Here is a 19,230-nt window from a genome sequence, read left to right on the forward strand (position 1 = left end):
TATTTTTTGATTTGCTAAAAGCAATTTCTGAAAGTTATTTAAGGATTAATCTATATTAAGTTCAGGTACAAGAGAAACCAAAATAATTATTTTACCAATTTTCTTGACACCCTTTTTCACTCCAGATTTGAAAAAGACATTTCAACTATATCTGTATATGGTTTTAAGATAAAATAGTTATTACAAAAATTTATAAATAGATAGGATATATATTTTTTTATTAAAAAACAATATTGGTATTGTGAAATTCATACTTCGATACAAAAAACATTTTTTAATAGGAAAGTTTGCACAGTAAATTTGTTTTTGAACTAAATACAAAATTATTTAGTAGCTTCAAAAACACAACACGAGAGCATATTTCGAAAGTTAGCTTTATTCCAAGTAATTAATTATAAAGTAGAAAAATGTAGTATAAATGAAACAAAATTAATTATTTAATAATTTTTAACCATTACTTTAGTGAATTTTAAAGTACTTAGGTTATATTACTTTTTGTACGTTAAATATCTAAATTTTATACTCAATAATAGGATTACGCTTAAACGCAATGAAATTATTTATTTTATGTAATAATGTAATATATCCCATCAAAAACAGAGTTCACAGTTCATAGTCGTTCCTAATAGTTTATATGGGCCCGGCAACAGTGCGTCGGGCATCAATAACTCCTATAATAAAAAAAAATTAGGAATTTTGCGTAAATGCCAAACTAAAACTAAAGTATGTGTTACCATGTATTTTAGGAAAATATTTTAAGGGTGGCTCAAAAAAGTGTGAGTGGATCGAGATGATTTTTTTAAATGGAACACCCTGTATAACACTGCATTTTTGGCTTCTTTTCTGATTACTTTACATACTGAATCCGATATTATTAAACATGTTTCGATAGTTTCAAAGAAATGTTCTGAAATCTAAACTATACTAAATATTTACTATTGTTGGTCTGTACTTACTTTCTTATAAATATTATAAATATCGTAATCTTAAACCATACAGGGTGTTCAAAATTCGATGTCAAACTTTCTAAAATATGAAATCAATTTTCTTCGTTTTTTAATAGAACACCCTGTATATTATTCTTTTGTTAGATGGAGAATTGAAAAAGGAATATTACTCGAATTAAAGAATTTCAAAATTTTTAGCGGTTTTGCAAATATATTCGCATTTTTATTACATACATAATATATGGCTCCTTCAACGATAAAATAGCAGACTGATATTATTGGGACAAGATACAGATTTTGAAATACTTTAAATGTTAATTTTTTAATTCTCCATCTAACAAAGGAAGAATATATAGGGTGTTTATTTAAAAAACGAGGAAAAATGATTTTATACTTTAGAAAGTTTGGCATAGAATTTAAAACACCCTGTTTGGGTTAAAATTACGATATTTATAGCAAAGTAAGTCCAGATCAACAATAGTAAATATTTATTTTAGTTTTGATTTCAGAAAATTGCGATTTTAGTTTGTCAGACAAATTTCGATATTATTACAAAGGTTCAACAAGTTCCGATAGTGATAATAACGTGGGAGCACACCTCAAAGTTAACTTTGTTCAAAATTACTAAAAGAGCAGTACAAGAGAAGAAATTTAATTATTTAATCAGTTTACTTCACAGTGATTTTCACGGAGATAGATCTAACAAATTCAAGTGGTGTATTTTCTGCGCATGAAAATAGAATATGTTTTTAACGTAAGTTTAATGCAGCTTTCAAATTATTTAAATATGGGTAGTAGATAGAAATATGAAAATAGTTCATTATTTCCATTGCAAAAGTTTACAGGCCCAGATAGATTTTTTAATAGGTAGAATATCACGAGAGGATATTTCGAAAGTTGGCTTTGTCTAAAGTTTAAAACTTTTAGCGGATCAAAGAGGAACGGTACGAATAACAATCTCTCTCCCCGGCGGTTTGATTGATTTTTAAACGCCAATAGTTCCGCTGTTCGCGCTCGTATGGCAATACTTTTTTATTTTCCCATACCCCACGGATGTGTATCGTAATTTTCGGATAACTTGTTGCATCCAAAAAGATTATTAATTGGATCATGTTTATCGATCACGTTTACATATAACGGAGGAGCAACAAGTGCGGCTGCGCATTGAAACAACTCTTCATCGTTGAACTCTCTCTTGTAAGGCTGTTTTTTAGTCTACAGCATGCTTCCCCAATGAAAGAAGCCCTACAGAGAGCTTTCCAGTATTTTGTGATATATAACATCTGAAATATCACTGAAAACTATATATTATGTGAGTATTTTTCGGGAAAAGTTATATTTAATTTATTTCACACTTAGTTTAATTTATCGTTTTTGAAATTTCGCGCCATAATTTTAAATTCGCTCGTCGAACTTTTCCGTTTCGCATTAACAAGTTGTTTTTTCAAGGTTTGCGCTCAAATGTTTTCGCGATAGATTCGACTATGTTTTAACGGACAAATTTGAAAAGTTTTAGCGCAAATTCTTGTCTTAGACCAGTTTTAATTTAAAACTTTTTCGCATTTTCCAAATATTTTGTTACACATAAAAAATGTTTCCTTTAACTTTTAGCGGCGAGAATTAAAACGCATTTTTGTTTTTAGAAAGTAATTATTTCAGAAGATACTTTTGCATTGGCAGCTACAATGAATATTTCAGCGGCAGTACCTTCTACCAGTATGTCAGGTATACAACATTTTTATATATTATTAACATTTATTTATTTATAGTTTTATCAACTTTTGTTTAATTAATATATATTTTTGATATATATTTTTCTTAATACATTTTTAAGTAATATTTGGATATTTAAAAATACACTCAACTATTCGTATTAACTTTGTTGTACAGAAAACATTTGTATGAACTCCATACTCTCTTTGAATTCTTCATTTTCCCAGCTATCACCGACTTTAGAGTACGTTAGATTATTCATGATCTCTAATGTGTATCTAAATCTAGACAGGCAAATCTATTTTTAAAAATAAAATAGTTACAGTTCCCTATTTATTTTTATTTAAATAAAATAATCAATTACATTAAAAAATATATTTTACCGTTTACTATTGAAACTTGATTTACCGGAAAATAAATGTAGTTCTTTCTTCAAATATTTGTACAAAACTTCGTAGTTTCTTTTAAATAAATAATAAACTGTATATGTATAGGGAAATTGGATAAGGTTGAAAAATACAATAGGATCAAAAAAAAAAACGACGTCAGCTATGGCTATGAAGTGAAGATCGCTGTCATTTTATATGTAAAATTATATGGGGAATGTCATCGATGATCATTTCCGAGCCAACTGGACGCCGTTTTTTTCGTAATCATAAGGTACTTCTGCGATGCTGTAATATTTCGGCACGAATAAAAACTCTTCTTGATAAATGAACCTAAAATCATAATTGTCAAGAACTATACGAAGAGAATATTTTTATTCATAAATTACTGAAACTTTGATGATGAATTTTATGTGCCTACTAAGTATGGAATATTTTAGTGTTTTTTATTTTGGTAAAAAAATGCATTTTTTATAGTTACAGTAAGTAACGTAATGACGCAGTTGCAGTTATACTTAGCCAAATATTTTGGGATTGATAAATTGGGGCTTGACATCTATTATTAAACTGAGTAATTTACTATTATTGAACTATTAGGTACTCTTAACTGAATTATTACTTCTTATTAGAAGTACAGAGAAAATATTCAAAAAGTTGAAAAATTAATTCAATAAATTTATATTTTTTGGGGAATGACATTGTTGCATTATATTTTTATTATTAATTTTTTGTAAAATATAAGAAACTTTTCTTCTTTTATAAGTAAAAAATGGTTTGGGATACATTATTTAATCACAAAGTAATCAATAAATTATTAAAACCTTACAAGCGTGAGAAAAAAAACAATTTTAAATAGAAACACGAAGTTTTACTGTTTTTAATACAAAATGACTAGAAATATGAATTTTAAAAGAACTTTCTCTCTTACAAAGATAAAATCAAAATTGTTTTCAACTTAAATATCGTTTTGAACAAAATGTCGGAAACTTGAGGATTATTTAATTCAAAATATTCGACCCAAATCGTAAAATAATTGGCAAAAAATGGTATCGGGTGAACATCATTTGAACTTTTCTTCCCTCGTGAAAAAACAACAGGAAGAGGCGGAAACAGCGTTTATTTAGATGTCATTAAATCAAGTAAATATTTAATGAAATGTTTTTGGCGTCTTTAAGAATATAAAAGTCCGAAGATAACTTTGCCTGGTGGAACGATGCCGATTTAGGTAAGTACCGATACCTGATCGATTTCTATACGTTTTTCTTGTGTTGCGTTGAAAAACTTTTATATTGCCAGCGTAAAAAAATCCCCCTATCATTCCTATATAAGAAATATATTTCTATATAGAATACCTTTTGTGAACTTTTCACGTAACATCGGTCAGCAGAAAATGCCTTCAATGCGACACAAAGAAAAAACTCTGCAGATATTGTCGAAATATTCTATTGACCTTTTTCAAATGTATGGACAATAAATAAAGCTCTCTGCGGTATCCCACAGGAAAATTTAGATTTCGAGAAAAATATCGTAGTTCTGATTGTTTCAATAAACGAAGCGTTTCAGCTGGCTACGTAGAAAACTTTGAAAATGTGCAATTTAAATTAAATTGAAAAAAGTTATTTTGATATTGTCTCAGTTTTCTTCATTCTTAACAACTCTGTAAACGATTACTACAATAACTTTTATTCCGCAATGCATTAAAATTTTGCGATATTTTGAAGCGAAACTTATTTAGGCGCGCTGGGTTGGGTTGGGTTGGGTACAAATTCAAGGTCGTAAAATACGAGCTAGCGTCACAAAAAGTGGTAACGATCGAAAAAGTGGTAAGCCAATGAGGAAGTTGAGATGGATCTTTGGAGCGTCGTAAAGGTTGATTCTCACTACACCTTCCGTTTCCATTCCATATCCGTTCCGTATTTTTCTATTGTATTGACGTTATACGTAAGCTTCCGTTCCGTATCAGTTCCATACTTTTTATTCTACAATTTATATCATTACGAAAGTTTTATTTTAAAAATTTGTATCTTTTGAAAAAGGTAATAGATTTAATTAAGAGGTGAAAGAATGAATAAATATCAGCAAAATTTTAACAGAGCTGGTACAAATGAACTTGACAACCTTGTTTCCGATACGCTTTAGTCCGTCCGCCAAAAAAATGTATGGAAGGAAAGGATATGGAACGGAAGGGAAACGGAACAAATAGTGTACAGAGTGAGTCAAATTCGACGCTTTTAAATGGAAACACCCTTTTCTATAGGAGATAGACAAAAACTAATATCGGTGTCTGGAGCTCAATTTTCATCAAAAACATGATGGTGAAAACCGCACATCAATATCTGTTACCGTTTCGGAGTTACAGGTTGTTTTTTCAAAATGTGCATTTTAACAAATCGCTGTAACCTTTTGGTTATGGAAAATTTTGTATTTCTATGAAAACATTTCCAAAGCACCTTTTTACGTAGAATTTAACGGTTTAAGTATAATTTTTTTAAAATTAATAATTCAAGAGTTATCAACAGAAAAATTGATTTTTTATTTGGGACACCCCCTATATTTTTAATTAACTGAAAAGAATTTAAAATTACCTATCCAAAAATATAGCACACTTGATATTTTGTTATAATCCCCTTCGAAATACAGAATTTTTAAAAGTTCGCCACTTTTAACTAGTAGGCTTTGGACCCCTTATTGATGATTTGCCCTTAATAGAACTCGAAAACATATTTTTCCAGCAAGACGACGCACCGCCTCTGAGCGCTGAAATTATCAGCAAATTTTTGCAGCCAATTTCAAGAATAATTGAATAGCTAACCAAGATCCCAGCCGTTGGCCGTCGAGGCCGCCTGACTTAGTGTCCATGGATCTAATCCTATGGATATATTTGTGGAAGAATAAAGGTTCCTTATTCTTCCCTATAATCTAGACAAGGATTAGAAATACTTAGCAGTTATGAGAGGGTATCTTTCACCCCCACTGAGTTAATCAATTCCGCGAGAAATGTCCAAAAACTGCCCCGTCTGTCCATAACAGAAGACGGTTCATATTATGTCGAACACCTGTAGCAAAATCTCATGTCTTGGTTTGCTATTTATTTTTATTGTTATTAGATATAGTTTAAATGTGTTGATGTTGGTTAAATATATTTTAAATTGTTATAAAATTCTGCATCTCTCATAGCAAATATTATTTTCGTTTTAATTGATGCTCACAGCTAATTTTTTTTTGCATTACAGCCGGTGCTGTTCAAAGCCTACTTATTTAAAGCGGGCGAATTTTTATATACTCTATATCTCGAAGAGGAATCGAGCAAAATATCAAGTGTGTTATATTTTTTAGAACGGTAATTTTAAATTCTTTTCAATAAATTAAAAATATACAGGGTGTCCCATATAAAAAATTAAATTTTCTGTTGATATTTCTTAAATTATTCATTTAAAAAAATATATACTTAAACCATTAAATTCTACGTAAAAAGGTGCTTTGGAAATGTTTTCATAAAAATACAAAATTTTCTATAGCAAAAAAGTTTTTTGTGATTTGTTAAAAATGCATATTTTTGAAAAACACCCCGTAACTCCGAAACGGTAACAGATATCGATATGCGGTTTTCACTGTCATGTTTTTGACAAAAAATGAGCTCCAGACACCGATATTAGTGTTTTTGTCTATATAGAAAAGGATATATAGGAAATATATATAGGAAAAGATCTCCTATAGAAAAGGGTGTTTCCATTTAAAAGCGTCGAATTTGACCCACCCTGTACATTGTCCTATTCATTTACATGATATAATATTTTAAGTAAACGGAAGGAAGCTGATATGGAAGGTATAGTGAGAATCAAGCTTTACTCGGGCTCTATGTGAGCTAGGGGACTAAAACTCGGCATGTAGATGGGGCTCTTTATGGAGCATCATCTTTTCATGCTATTTTGTCAACGTTTCATGCACTATGAAACCCCATCATAAATGGCGAAGAAATCGTCCCATTTAAATGAAATTTGGTACTATGTTGATAGTTTTTCAAGGCCAACTGTGTATTACTGTGTCAGTTTTGACTTAAACAACGTCAAAAGTTGATCGCGCCCAAATTTGGTGGGTGGGCTATATGAGTGACGGTGCATACGGTCCCACCCTGCAAAGTTGGATACGACGTTTACATCTTCATTTAAGGATTTGATATTGAAGAAAAATATGGGTCGATTTCGGCCTAATTGAGGACGGGCTACAGGACTCCGCTCTCGACGTTTCGAACGGATGCTTCTAAATGGTCAAAAATCATCTGGATTTTTCTTAATCGAATTATTCTTAATTAGTCGTTTGGAAGCAAACTCGGCACGTGGATAGAGGTACCTGAATGGAGTCCTCAGACGGATAGACGGTCATTCTAATACAAATTTTGTGCAAGTGTGAAAAAATTTTGTGAAAAGTTATTTATAAATTTTTAACTTATTACTTTTTCAGCGTTTCAAACTACGCCTTTTCAAACGTGCCCTTCAAATCCTTCAATTTAATAGCTGTTAGTAAGAAGTTGCACTTCAAATATGCGCACATAGTGCACACGCAATTTTTTTTATATTCCTTTGTATTATATTTTATGAACTCGAAAAATATGTTTTTTTTTAATTTTTCCAAAAATTTGTATTACATTATTTATTCCCCAACTATTAATTAACTTATACAATAGAAAATTAGGACACTAAATTGAATATTACAAAACAAATTGCAGTTAATACTGAATACAACACAATTATTCTAGAACATTATTATCGCATCATTGTATGTGATCGACTAATAAACAATAATTAAATTATTTCAAACTGGGATAATCTAAATAAACGAATTTAGTAAAATCTTCTTAAAAAAATAAATAAGCTTTAGATATAACAGATTAGGTGATAACATGAAAAGTAACAAAAGGAAAACCGAAAGCTTAAAAAAAGTAAATACGGAGTTATTTTACTGAGGTTCATATACAAAATGTATGTGTCTTTTAATAGGATAAAGAAACGCAAAAAGAAATGTGTTAAAAAGCAAAATATATTCCTTTATACACCATTCTATTTTTTCTTCAAAAATATAAATGTTCTAGAAAATTTAGAAAAAGTAGAACAGTTGTAAAAGTAGTAAGTTTTTGAGTTTATATTCCCAGAAAAATGGTATCATCATCACATTTCAGTTATTTATTTACTTATTGACTATTATCTAAAATAGAAAACTATTACATTGAATGAAATTATGTCGTTAACATTGAATAAAATAATTATTCTATACTCAAGCTAAATTATTATATAAATAATTATATAATAATATTATTATATAATTATTTATATAAGTTATGTTATATTTATAATTTATAAATAGATAAATTATTTATGTATAAATTTATAAAATCGAGAAAAATCTTCTGACAAGAATAGCGTTTTGAGTATAATATCACAGCTCAGGTGATATCATAAAAAGCGAGATAAAAAGTAAAACGAAAAGCTTAAAAAATATATCCGGATTTATGTTACTGTAGTTTCTAAAATTTCAGCCCGATTTAAGGAAAAAGGATCATGTATAAAAAAAATATATATGTATATATATATATACAGGGTGAGTTTCCTACGATGTTCTCTATGGGTATCTCGGAAACTACTGGAGATAGAGAGTCGGTTAAATGGGGAAAGAATTGCAGTTTTGTGGGGTCATAAACATGCGCCTTTCAGATTTTTGAAAAAGTTCATGGCTTATTAGATATTTCGAAAAAAACAAATTTCGGCTATTTTAAAAATTGTCCCTAATTCTATTATAAGCTATTTTAGACAAAAAGTTTTCAGATAAAAGTTGTAGATAATCACATCCCTAATGAGATTGTGTCCTTCGTTTTTCTCTAAAGCCTGTCATTTTTGACATATGACACAAACATATGTTTTTTTAAATGGAAACCATAGTTGGCCATGACTTCATAAAAAGCGCTATTTTTAAAGCTTTTCTGCGATAAAAGCTATAATATGTTTTCTTCAAAAAATTACTGAGTTATAGCCAATTCTTATAGTTTTTAAAAAATTTCACTTAGTTAGCCATGGAAACAAGTTCAATCGTCGTTGCTCTCAGAAATATCAAACTGTCACATCCAAATTTTGTAAATTAAAATAAACAAAAATTGTAAATATGAATTTTTCAACTGAAGAAAAACGTGTAGGATTATTGGTTCAACTTTTCTTGACCATACATTTTCGAGGATACGTTGACCGGTGAATGTTACGTTTTTAGAGAACGGTTTTCAAGACATATTAGAAAAAAGTTAAATCAGTTATTGCCAAATTCTTATCTTTCTTGGCTAATTTCACTTGGATTGCATGGTATTCTTATTCTGTTATGATTTATAACTTATAAAAGTCAGAATATTTTTATTAAACGGTTCTTTACAATTTACATTACACAAACTAAAACTTAAAAAAATAATATCACTACATACACTTTAAGTTATTTTAGAAAATGTTCAAAAAATCCGCCATTATTTTGAGTTGCATCTTTTTAAAACTGAATTACTACCTATTCTCACAGAAGGACCGGTCAACTTAACTAAACTTCTCTCGTATCGCCATTTCGAGTGCCTCTCTTAATTCATAAGGTTTTTTGTAACCGTTGGTTGGTGTAATTCGTTGGTTTCTTGTTAACTATACCGCATAAAAAAATCTAAAATGGATAGGTCAGGTGATCGAGGAGGCCCATGCAATAATTGATCCACCTCTTTCTATCCCTGAGTACATAATTATGATATAAATAATGTTTAACATTTCTTTCATTATGGGAGGGTCATAATGAAAGTCATGTTGGAACCACTCTATTGATGCGCGAGTATCTACACGCTTTTCTTCATTTGAAAAATTCCTATTTACAATTTTTGTTTATTTTAATTTACAAAGTTTGGATGTGACAGCTTCACATTTCTGAGAGCAATGGCGATTGAACTTGTTTCCATGGCTAACTAAGTGAAATTGTTTAAAAATGATAAGAATTGGCTATAACTCAGTAATTTTTCGAAGAAAACATATTTAGCTTATATCACTGAAAAGATTAAAAATTGGCGCTTTTTATGAAGTCATGGCCCAACTATGGTTTCCAATAAAAAAAACATATCTTTGTGTAATATGTCAAAAATGACAGGCTTTAGAAAAAAACGGGGGACACAATCTCATTAATGATGTGATCGTCTACGAAACTTTTTTTCTAAAAAATAGATTATAATGGAATTAGTTACAAGTTTTAAAAATAAATAGTCTAAATTTGTTTTTTTCGAAATATCTAGTAAGCCATGCACTTTTTCAAAAATCTGAAAGGTGCATATTTATGACCCCACAAAACTGCAATTCTTTCCCCATTTAACCGACTCTCTATCTCCAGTAGTTTCCGAGATACCCATCGAGAACATCGTAGGAAACTCACCCTGTATATACAGGGTGAGTCTTAAATTAGTGCTAACATTTCTAGGATTAGTACATTTCGATCTCAGAAACATCCTGCAAACAAGTTTTTGGAAATTATTTAAATTTTTAGTTAAAAAACATAATGTACTTATTATTATATTATTTATTATTACATGTTCCATAGTACACTCACCGGCACGAAGAACGGGCACCTTTTCCTAAATAAATAAATAAATTGGATAAAATCAGATCTAATGCTAGCAGTTTATATCATTTCAACCATGATACTATATTTCCAACATAGTGCTATGGAATAAAAATATAATAATTCCGATCCTCTTGTATCTATCAGGGCTCATTAAATTATCAAATACGAAATCAAATGCCGTCAGCATTATACATTTTAGTGCATTATGTTATCTCATTATTTTCAATGCAATGGTAGATTATACTACGCTACCTATCGATTCCTGCAATTGAACATAACTTTTTTGATTTATGTTGTATTGATTTGCGGTCTGGACTATGTATGTACTGCTGTAATCGGACTATTTAAGTTTCAGCCATATGAAATGAATATTTTAATCTTAGGTATATCTCTAATTTGCAATAATTTATTATATAAAATGTAATTATTTATTAATAGTTGTTAATATCAAGTAGCTCTAAATAATAAAAAATATTATTGTTATTGTGATTAAGACAAATACAAATATTTTTAGAGATCTTAATTTTTTCATTAATAGAAGTAGAAGCAAAATAAAAAACACTAAATCACCAACAACACACCAAAACACTTTTACTTTTACACTGGACGCGCGTTTCGCTAACCATGTTATGATGATTATAAACTCAATATAATCATCTGCTGATGATGCTAACATGGTTAGCGAAGCGCGTCCAGTGTAAAAGTAAAAGTGTTTTGGTGTGTTGTTGGTGATTTAGTGTTTTTTATTTTGCTGTGTAACACCAAAGGTTCCAACCCTCAACTGTAATCTTAGAAGTAGAAGATTTGAGTAATTTTCAGATGCAAATTTTGTTTGCAACATTTAAATTTACTTCTTTATATAAATAAATTACCATAACAAAATTGAAAGCAAATACTTTTCAATTTATTTCTGTTTCAAATTTTGATTATATTTTATTTATTATCTAAGGGTCACATTAAATTTTCATACAAAAGGAAATGGTAATTCTATGTATAGCTTTTCCGAAATATCATGATTAATTAAAACAAATTTGGTTATTTTGAAACAAGAGTTCATATATTATAATATACACATTTAGGTAAATAGTTTTAATTAATTATTTAATAATATTGTTACCTTAAACATTATTTTAAATATAACTAAAATATTATTTTCGTATTTATTTGTTTTATTTGCAAGAAATAAATATAGGTCGATGCCTGTATTTATTTTCTATTTAGTTAAATTATTTTAAGCATTTTTTACACTGTTTTGAATTAATTACTTGTTTTAAAATAAAGAGAAATTTGCGCTGAGTAATTTAACCTGTCTGTTTATTATTCCGCTTTAAGTCTTAAATTTTTAATTATCTAGTAAAAACATCCTTCATAATTTGGTCGGGCACGATATGCACCTCCTAAATGATAAAGGCGTAACTCGAAAAAGCAACCGGCTTAGCTTCAAAGAGCAAAAGAAATTGTAAAAATAAAAGTAGCGAGGGTTAATGTTAAGATAGCATTACGATACCGGCAGATAAATAAGCGCAGCACCAATAAATAAGGCGTTGGTTCATTATTTTAAATAACCCCCCAAGTAGCATCTATCTGACCTGAAGCGACGTCAGACTTTTAATTTTTGCAAATTTAGGTCGGGTGCTGGTGATACGACTGGTGACGTCGCTTTCCTATTAAAAGCGACGTCGTTGGATCCGAGTCGGTAAATCCAACGATCTGTCGACGTACAAAATAACAACGTACCATTTTTATTAATTTCCCAACGTCGTTCCAACATTGGCTTGCACGACGTACCTATACTTGAACTAGCCCGACGTCTACCAGTTGTCCGAATAGGATACGTCTCACTGATAATCCCTAAAGTAGTAACGTCCAATTATATTTTGTTGTATTTTATGTTCATATATTTAACCTAATTTACGTATCTCTATTTACGTCCGTAAATACAACCCATCAAGTAGCGTTTGCGGCCTAATAAACATCATGAACATAACCTAATAAAAATTTTTGTAAACAAACTTAATTTTTTTTATTATGCCTAAAAAAACACTAAAAAGACATTTAGACATTCATCTACATTTTACAGAAAGAGGTCGAGGCTTTTGCAAAATAATAATAGTAGTAGTGATGTCTTCCCTCCACCCACGAATGCTTTTTATCCGGAAGAGATACTGCATTACACTGGTGCAACTTAATTTCATTTTTTAGCTTAGGAAACCAGCAGACCCCATCCTCCTCCCACATGTGAGGTACTGGTTCCAATTCTTTTAAATTTTGTATATACTATCTTAAAAAAGTAGCTGCCCATTGTTTTAAAGAGAAAACAATAACTAAAATATAGTTGCACACATCCACAAATCACTGATACGCAAAGTGAGGTTACGTGGCGTACGTTGGAATTATATACGTCATAATACGATTGCCGGTCGTCCGGTTTGATGACTTCGGTCGAGTGAGACGACTAATGTTGGAGACCCGGTCGGAATTGGTATATTGGTAGTTCATATTAAGTCGGACACAGAAATCCGCCATTCTTAACAGGTATCCGATTGTCAGCCATTTTAAAATCATTTTTTGTTTTTAAAATTTATATTCACATTCCGATTTCTAGTAGAATAATATTGAGAAGGTTGAGTTTGGGGGGAACCACAGTACAATTTTATGATTAAACCAGCTAGAAAATAAAAAATATATTTTGCGAGTTACTTTTTTATAGATATTTTTATTTCATAAATCTACCGAAGGCGCTCGTTGTTTTCCGGAGTATTTTAATCAGATATATACAAAAAGTGACACTGATGTCTGGATTAATGATTCAGAATTATTATAATATGAAATTAGGTAGGCACTTATAGTTCTATTCGAGGAGTGATTATGAATCCATTTGTAATTAGGTAGTTTGGTTAGGTTTTTATGTATTCTTGGTAGCGAATATGAAACCAAACGTAACGTAAGTGCTTAGCGACGAATTTTAAGTAACTAAAATTTTTGTTAACAGAAAATAGACCGTATGTATTCTAGGATATTTTTTCCTATGTTAGGATATCATGCAAATTAGGATAATATTACATTTGGGCGAAAATTACTATAATTCCCTCCAGATCATCGTGTTACTTATAAACCAAATTAGACTCGTGTCAGTACAGTTATGGCATATTTTTAAAATTAATTAAAATAGTCTCAATTTACATATTTCTTACTAAATATAGAGAGAATCTGAATAATTCTAGAAAATGCAGCTTAAATCTAATTCGAATTATTTGCCAATTAGAAATAAAAATGATCTGTAGATATTTTGAAATATACATAATTATTTTGAGTTGTTTGATATCGATAGACATTTCAATGAAGATTGAATTTTTTATTTTCGAATTAATTTCTTACATTAGCCGTGACGAAAAGTTCGGGATATTCAAGTTCAATATTCTTAAATAAAGGCTTTACATTTAAAACTAAAACCAAAGAGATATAATATGAACAGTAGGTTTATAAAACACATAAGTCTAGAGTCTAGTAATGTCCGTGTATATAAGTACGCGCACCGGGCAAGATTTTCCGTCTTTCGCAATGCAAAAGGCAAGATTCACATTACGTCGAATCTTTTGAAGAACTCTAAACTCTTAAGCATCTCGACCTTGCAAGGTTTTATTTGGTTTGATTGGAAGTTTACTTTTTAAAATAAATAAATAGAAATAATTCTACCCTAATACTATACTATATTTTTTACAAAAGTGATGTATATATTTGTTACTTTAAAACACATTTTAATATGTCAAATAATTGTCTTCTTCTCTGGTGTAGGAAGAAGATGGACTTATCCGAGTGTAAAGAACCAAAATCATCCTTAGGGGCGATTGCGTGTTGTAGGGCATTTTTTTCCTGCGTAACAAATTAAGTTAGTTCAGCTTCATAAACTTGTAATATTTTCAACATCTAAAAAAAGCTAATAAAACATTATTTTCTTTGCAGCGTTCTATTTTGTTTTCGAAATAATGAGATGAATAAAGAGATTTTTTGTTTTTTTATTACCAACTTAGTTTTTAATGTTCTCTATTTTTCTAGAATAAGAGAAAGAATTAGTAATATAAGATTCTTTTGTTTGAGATGTTGAAAATAAAGGATTTAATTTGTATTTTCTTCGGATTATGCGGCGTAATAAAATATTTATAACATCATTATATGTACTTTGCAGGCTGCTTTATGCAACTTGTATGTATTTAAAAATGCAGCATTTTATTCTACTAGAGCAATCTACAGTTAGAATCTTCTTTATGAATATTTATTTATTTTCGCCCACCGAGGGTATATTTTTTATGATTTAATTCCAAATGTATGGTTTTCAGATTTTTCCTTATACTTGTACCGTGCTTGTACTATGCCCGGTATTACTTGCCAAATTTCATAGATCTAAGGCAACGGAAAATAGCCTATACATTTTGATTTTCTTGATAGTGTCGAAATATACGTTTTATTGTGGCATAAACGGCCGTATCTTTTTTTTTAAATTTAATTTGGAAGTTTGATTTTATCCCAGCTTCAAGGAACTGTAGACTGACTATATGGTTTTAATTTCAACTCGATACCTCCACGCGTTCCCAAAATAAAGAGTCTTGACAGACGGACGGACAGACAACAAAGTGATCCTATAAGGGTTCCATTTTTTCCTTTCGAGTTGATTCGTACGATCTCTAAAAATTAGGTACATACATCTTGACTTTTTAGCACTTATTATTACAGTTGTTGTTGGAACCTTTAGTGTTACAAGAGGAAAATAAAACACTAATTTACCACAATACATCAAATCACTTTACTTTTAAACACTGGACGCGCGTTTCGTTAACCATTATCAGCAGATAATTAAAACTTTTTGTTTAGGTTGTATTATCTGTAGTTTGGTGGTTTACAGCGCTTTCAGATGGAGCGGACCGTCCGCGCGGTTTTTTTTTTCAAGATAGCTCATCCGGACGGAGCGTACGCTATCCATGTGAAATTATTCATTTAAACTCATGGTACTTGCTCGAAGTCGCGGACGCTCCGCTCCATCTGAAAGCAACAGCGCTTTCAGATTGTGGTAAATAGTCTTTTATTTTGTAGCACTTATTACTTTATACTCTATATTTATACTCTGTATATCTTTGTATTGTTAAGAGAATATATTTTTTATTATTATAATAGGATGCTGGGGTCAAAACGAAAAAACACTGGAAAATCGTACTCTTAAAAAACCCTCGATGTCTCCCGGTACAATTAAAAGTATCTCCATTGATTTAAAGCTGAAATAACTGGGCGTATATGAATTATAGCCCTTTATAGCTTTGGGGCATTTTACGCGTTGAAATTGAATTGGATTTTATGGTATATATCCTGAGTGTTAGCAGAATTTAATATCTCGAAAATATGAAAGACAAAGACTGGATGATAATAAACATAATTTATACTTCCCACTCCTATTTTTTCGAAATCTTTGAAAGCATCAAAAAATTCTATCACCGATTAAGAAAAACGACATAAATTTTGTTATTGCCCTGCAACAGATGTGTCGGTATTTAGAAATGTTAAATGGAACAGAAAGATATATCCAACTTGCGTTGCCGACATTTTCTAATGTATATAGGGTGAGCCCTAAATAAATGCAAATATTTTTAGGGGTAGTATATTTCGATCCCAGAAATATGATTATGAGTTTTTCACGGGAAATTTTTTGAAGAAATTTTTTGAATTTTTTTTAGTTTTTAGTTAAAAAACATAATTTCTTGATAATATAACAACATAGGTAATAGATTAAATTTACAAGAAAGAAAACCCAGAAAAGATCTAGTGGCTCTCAAAATTTAAGCAAAATACCATTTTTTTGTTAATAGTTTCAAAGTAAAATAACTCGGTTGTTTTGAACTTATTTGAAAAACGGTAAAGAGAAAATCGAGGTCTACCAGCCCTGAAAATATTTGCGCTTATTTTAGACTCACCCTGTATAATTGCGACGTTTTTGGTTAGTTTCATCAGACTCCATTATCAACTGGATACTATAACTAAATACCATACTAGAAGAAACTTACTTAAATGTTCTATTTCGTCTATGTACTCTTCTGTAGTAAATTCTAGTCTTTATCAAAACAACATTTTTCTACTACTTATCGTTTTTAATAAGATATAATTAACGGCACTGTATATTGGGAGGTAGTTTTAGTAATCTCATTATAATAAATTGTTATTAAAAATGATCAATTTGTCTATTCTATTTGTTATCCGCCAAAGGAGTTGCTACAATTGTTAATAGAAACTAACTTCGCACATTTCTATACATACAATCTGCGATCCTGTTTTGCAAACACTTATTGTGTAGTTTATTTAATGCCCCTGTCAGGATCATCCTAGGATTCCAGTTTTATTTTTATGATCCAATTATTCCGGAATATATTGGTGTATAACGAGAATGATACTTTTCTTTTTATGATCATTCTTAGTTTCTTGCAGCCAGGAGAAAGTACGGTCTGTAATAATAAAGTATAACAATGTAATAGTCAGATACTTCAGAGATGTATTTGTAGTATGGCTATAATGATGAGAGATAATTAATTGTTATATATATATAGTAATTATTTTTCGAAATAGGGAACAGTTGAAAGTAAATATTTTTAAAATTATGTTACATTTAACAACGAACAAAATAATTGCGTAATCTAAATACACCCTTATGAAATAACTTAGGTAGTTTCTATCTATTGTACATGTATCCAGCCTTCACTTCAACTAAAACAATAGAGTTATATAAAATTATAACAATGACTAAAGGGAATATTTTCTGTCAGAATATATTATCAGTGGTGTAGGTTGAAAATATTCTGAACTACATAATATGAAACCATCATTTTATATATCTTTATGAAAATTGTAGGGAAGAAAGCGTAAAAAAAATTCAGGGTGACAATTTGAAAACGAACAGTATTTAATATTACCTCTACCGATGTAGTATGAAAATTTGGCGAGAAATACGTCAATTTTCATATCAAGGGGGACAATTTTTGAGGCATTTGTTGTCATGTTACTTTCAATCCTTTGACCCCCAGGGAACCTACCCCTAAAATTTTAAATGGCAACCCCTTGTATTCCTTATAAAATTCTCAAAAAAATAATGCAGTTTATGTAGAATTCTATAAGAAACACAAAAATGGTAAAAGAAATAGGGGTTGCTATTTAAAATTTTAGAGGTAGGTGCCCTGGGGTTGAAGAGTTTGAAAGTAACACGACAACAAATGCCTCAAAAATTGTCCCCCTTGATATGTAAATTGACGTGTTTCGCCAAAAATTTTCATACTATCACCGTTAGAGGCAATATTAAATACTGTTCGTTTTCAAATTGTCACCCTGTATAATAACGTAAGCAAACAATCACAAACGATAGTAAAGCTTTGAAACCATCGATACTGCTATTAACGAAAAAGACACAAGAAACTGTATTAGTTGTTCCGCGTTCTTTAGGAATCTCAATAACGTATCTTTATTTTGACGTGAATTAAAATGACTGTTTTCCCATAAAAAAAATATTTAGACGACACTGTATAATAATATGTTTGTGTAATACTAACAAACAACTACCACCTACGTGTTTAACACTTTAAATTCTAAAATAGTCCAAACGCCGCTATTAATTTATCTCCAAACTCATAATTACTGAAATTAGAAACATATATAATGTATATGATCATCAATGAGATTCAACAATGACATTAATAGGAAGCATTTATTAAAATTATTTGATAATTAAACTTTCCTAATGATGTAATTTCCGTAATTACAAATTTGTGTGGATAAATCTATTTACTAATATGTTTTGACTATTTGACAAATTTAAACCGCACCCAAGAATATTCAAAAATACTACATCCATTTTTGCCAAGTAATATTAACTTGTTATTTTAATCAATTTAAGAGAAACTATGCCTCACATTTTTGACACGATATTATTCAATAAAAAGTGAGTATTGTTGCTCAGGGCAACAGCCAGATAAAACATTAGTGACACTAAAAGAAAATTTGAAACACTAGCGCGTGTAATAAAGTAGGGTGGATTTTTTTTATTAAATAAAAAAAACCTGGGAAATATTTTATTATTTTGAGGGGAATGTGTCTTTTCTCTTTTAGGAAATAATTGACAATTGACACAATTTTATTATATTTTTTAATTTTAAATTTTATTATATTTTTATTTTTTAAATTTTATTATATTTTTTAATTTTGGAGAGATAATATTGAAACTATTGAAACGTTGATTAGACAACACTGGCGTTCTGAAAAATATATCCCAATGACTTCTAAGTCTATTTATTTTAGTGGACTTACAACCAGTACTTTTTTCCGGAAACACTGCCACCTGTAAGACCTATTTCTTTAGATAGGAATCCCTGTAACAACTTGTTCAGGGCCTTGGTAGGATGAGAGCATAGTTCCTCCGGTTCTAGCCTTGCTTTTTCAAATAAAAAGTGTCGTTTGTGACATATCTGTGACATATTATATGCTCCGCTGTAGCAGGATCTTTGTCGCAGACTCTGCAGCAAATACTTTCTTGATAC

General features: G+C 30.0%; 1 protein-coding gene across 1 annotated transcript in view; it reads left to right on the forward strand.

The window, feature by feature from the left end:
- The first annotated feature begins 2,178 nt into the window (after positions 1-2,178).
- LOC115882215 (ras-specific guanine nucleotide-releasing factor 2-like) overlaps positions 2,179-19,230 on the forward strand; it is a 54,229-nt gene continuing 37,177 nt past the window's right edge. Inside the window, exons 1-2 of the mRNA XM_030900130.1 lie at positions 2,179-2,259; positions 2,591-2,672. Coding sequence (XP_030755990.1) covers positions 2,633-2,672 — 40 coding nt within the window. The 5' untranslated portion in view covers positions 2,179-2,259; positions 2,591-2,632. The remainder of the gene's footprint in view (positions 2,260-2,590; positions 2,673-19,230) is intronic.

Source organism: Sitophilus oryzae, unplaced genomic scaffold, assembly GCF_002938485.1.
Source record: "Sitophilus oryzae breed Bouriz unplaced genomic scaffold, Soryzae_2.0 scaffold_177_pilon_pilon, whole genome shotgun sequence".
NCBI classification, from domain to species: domain Eukaryota; kingdom Metazoa; phylum Arthropoda; class Insecta; order Coleoptera; family Curculionidae; genus Sitophilus; species Sitophilus oryzae.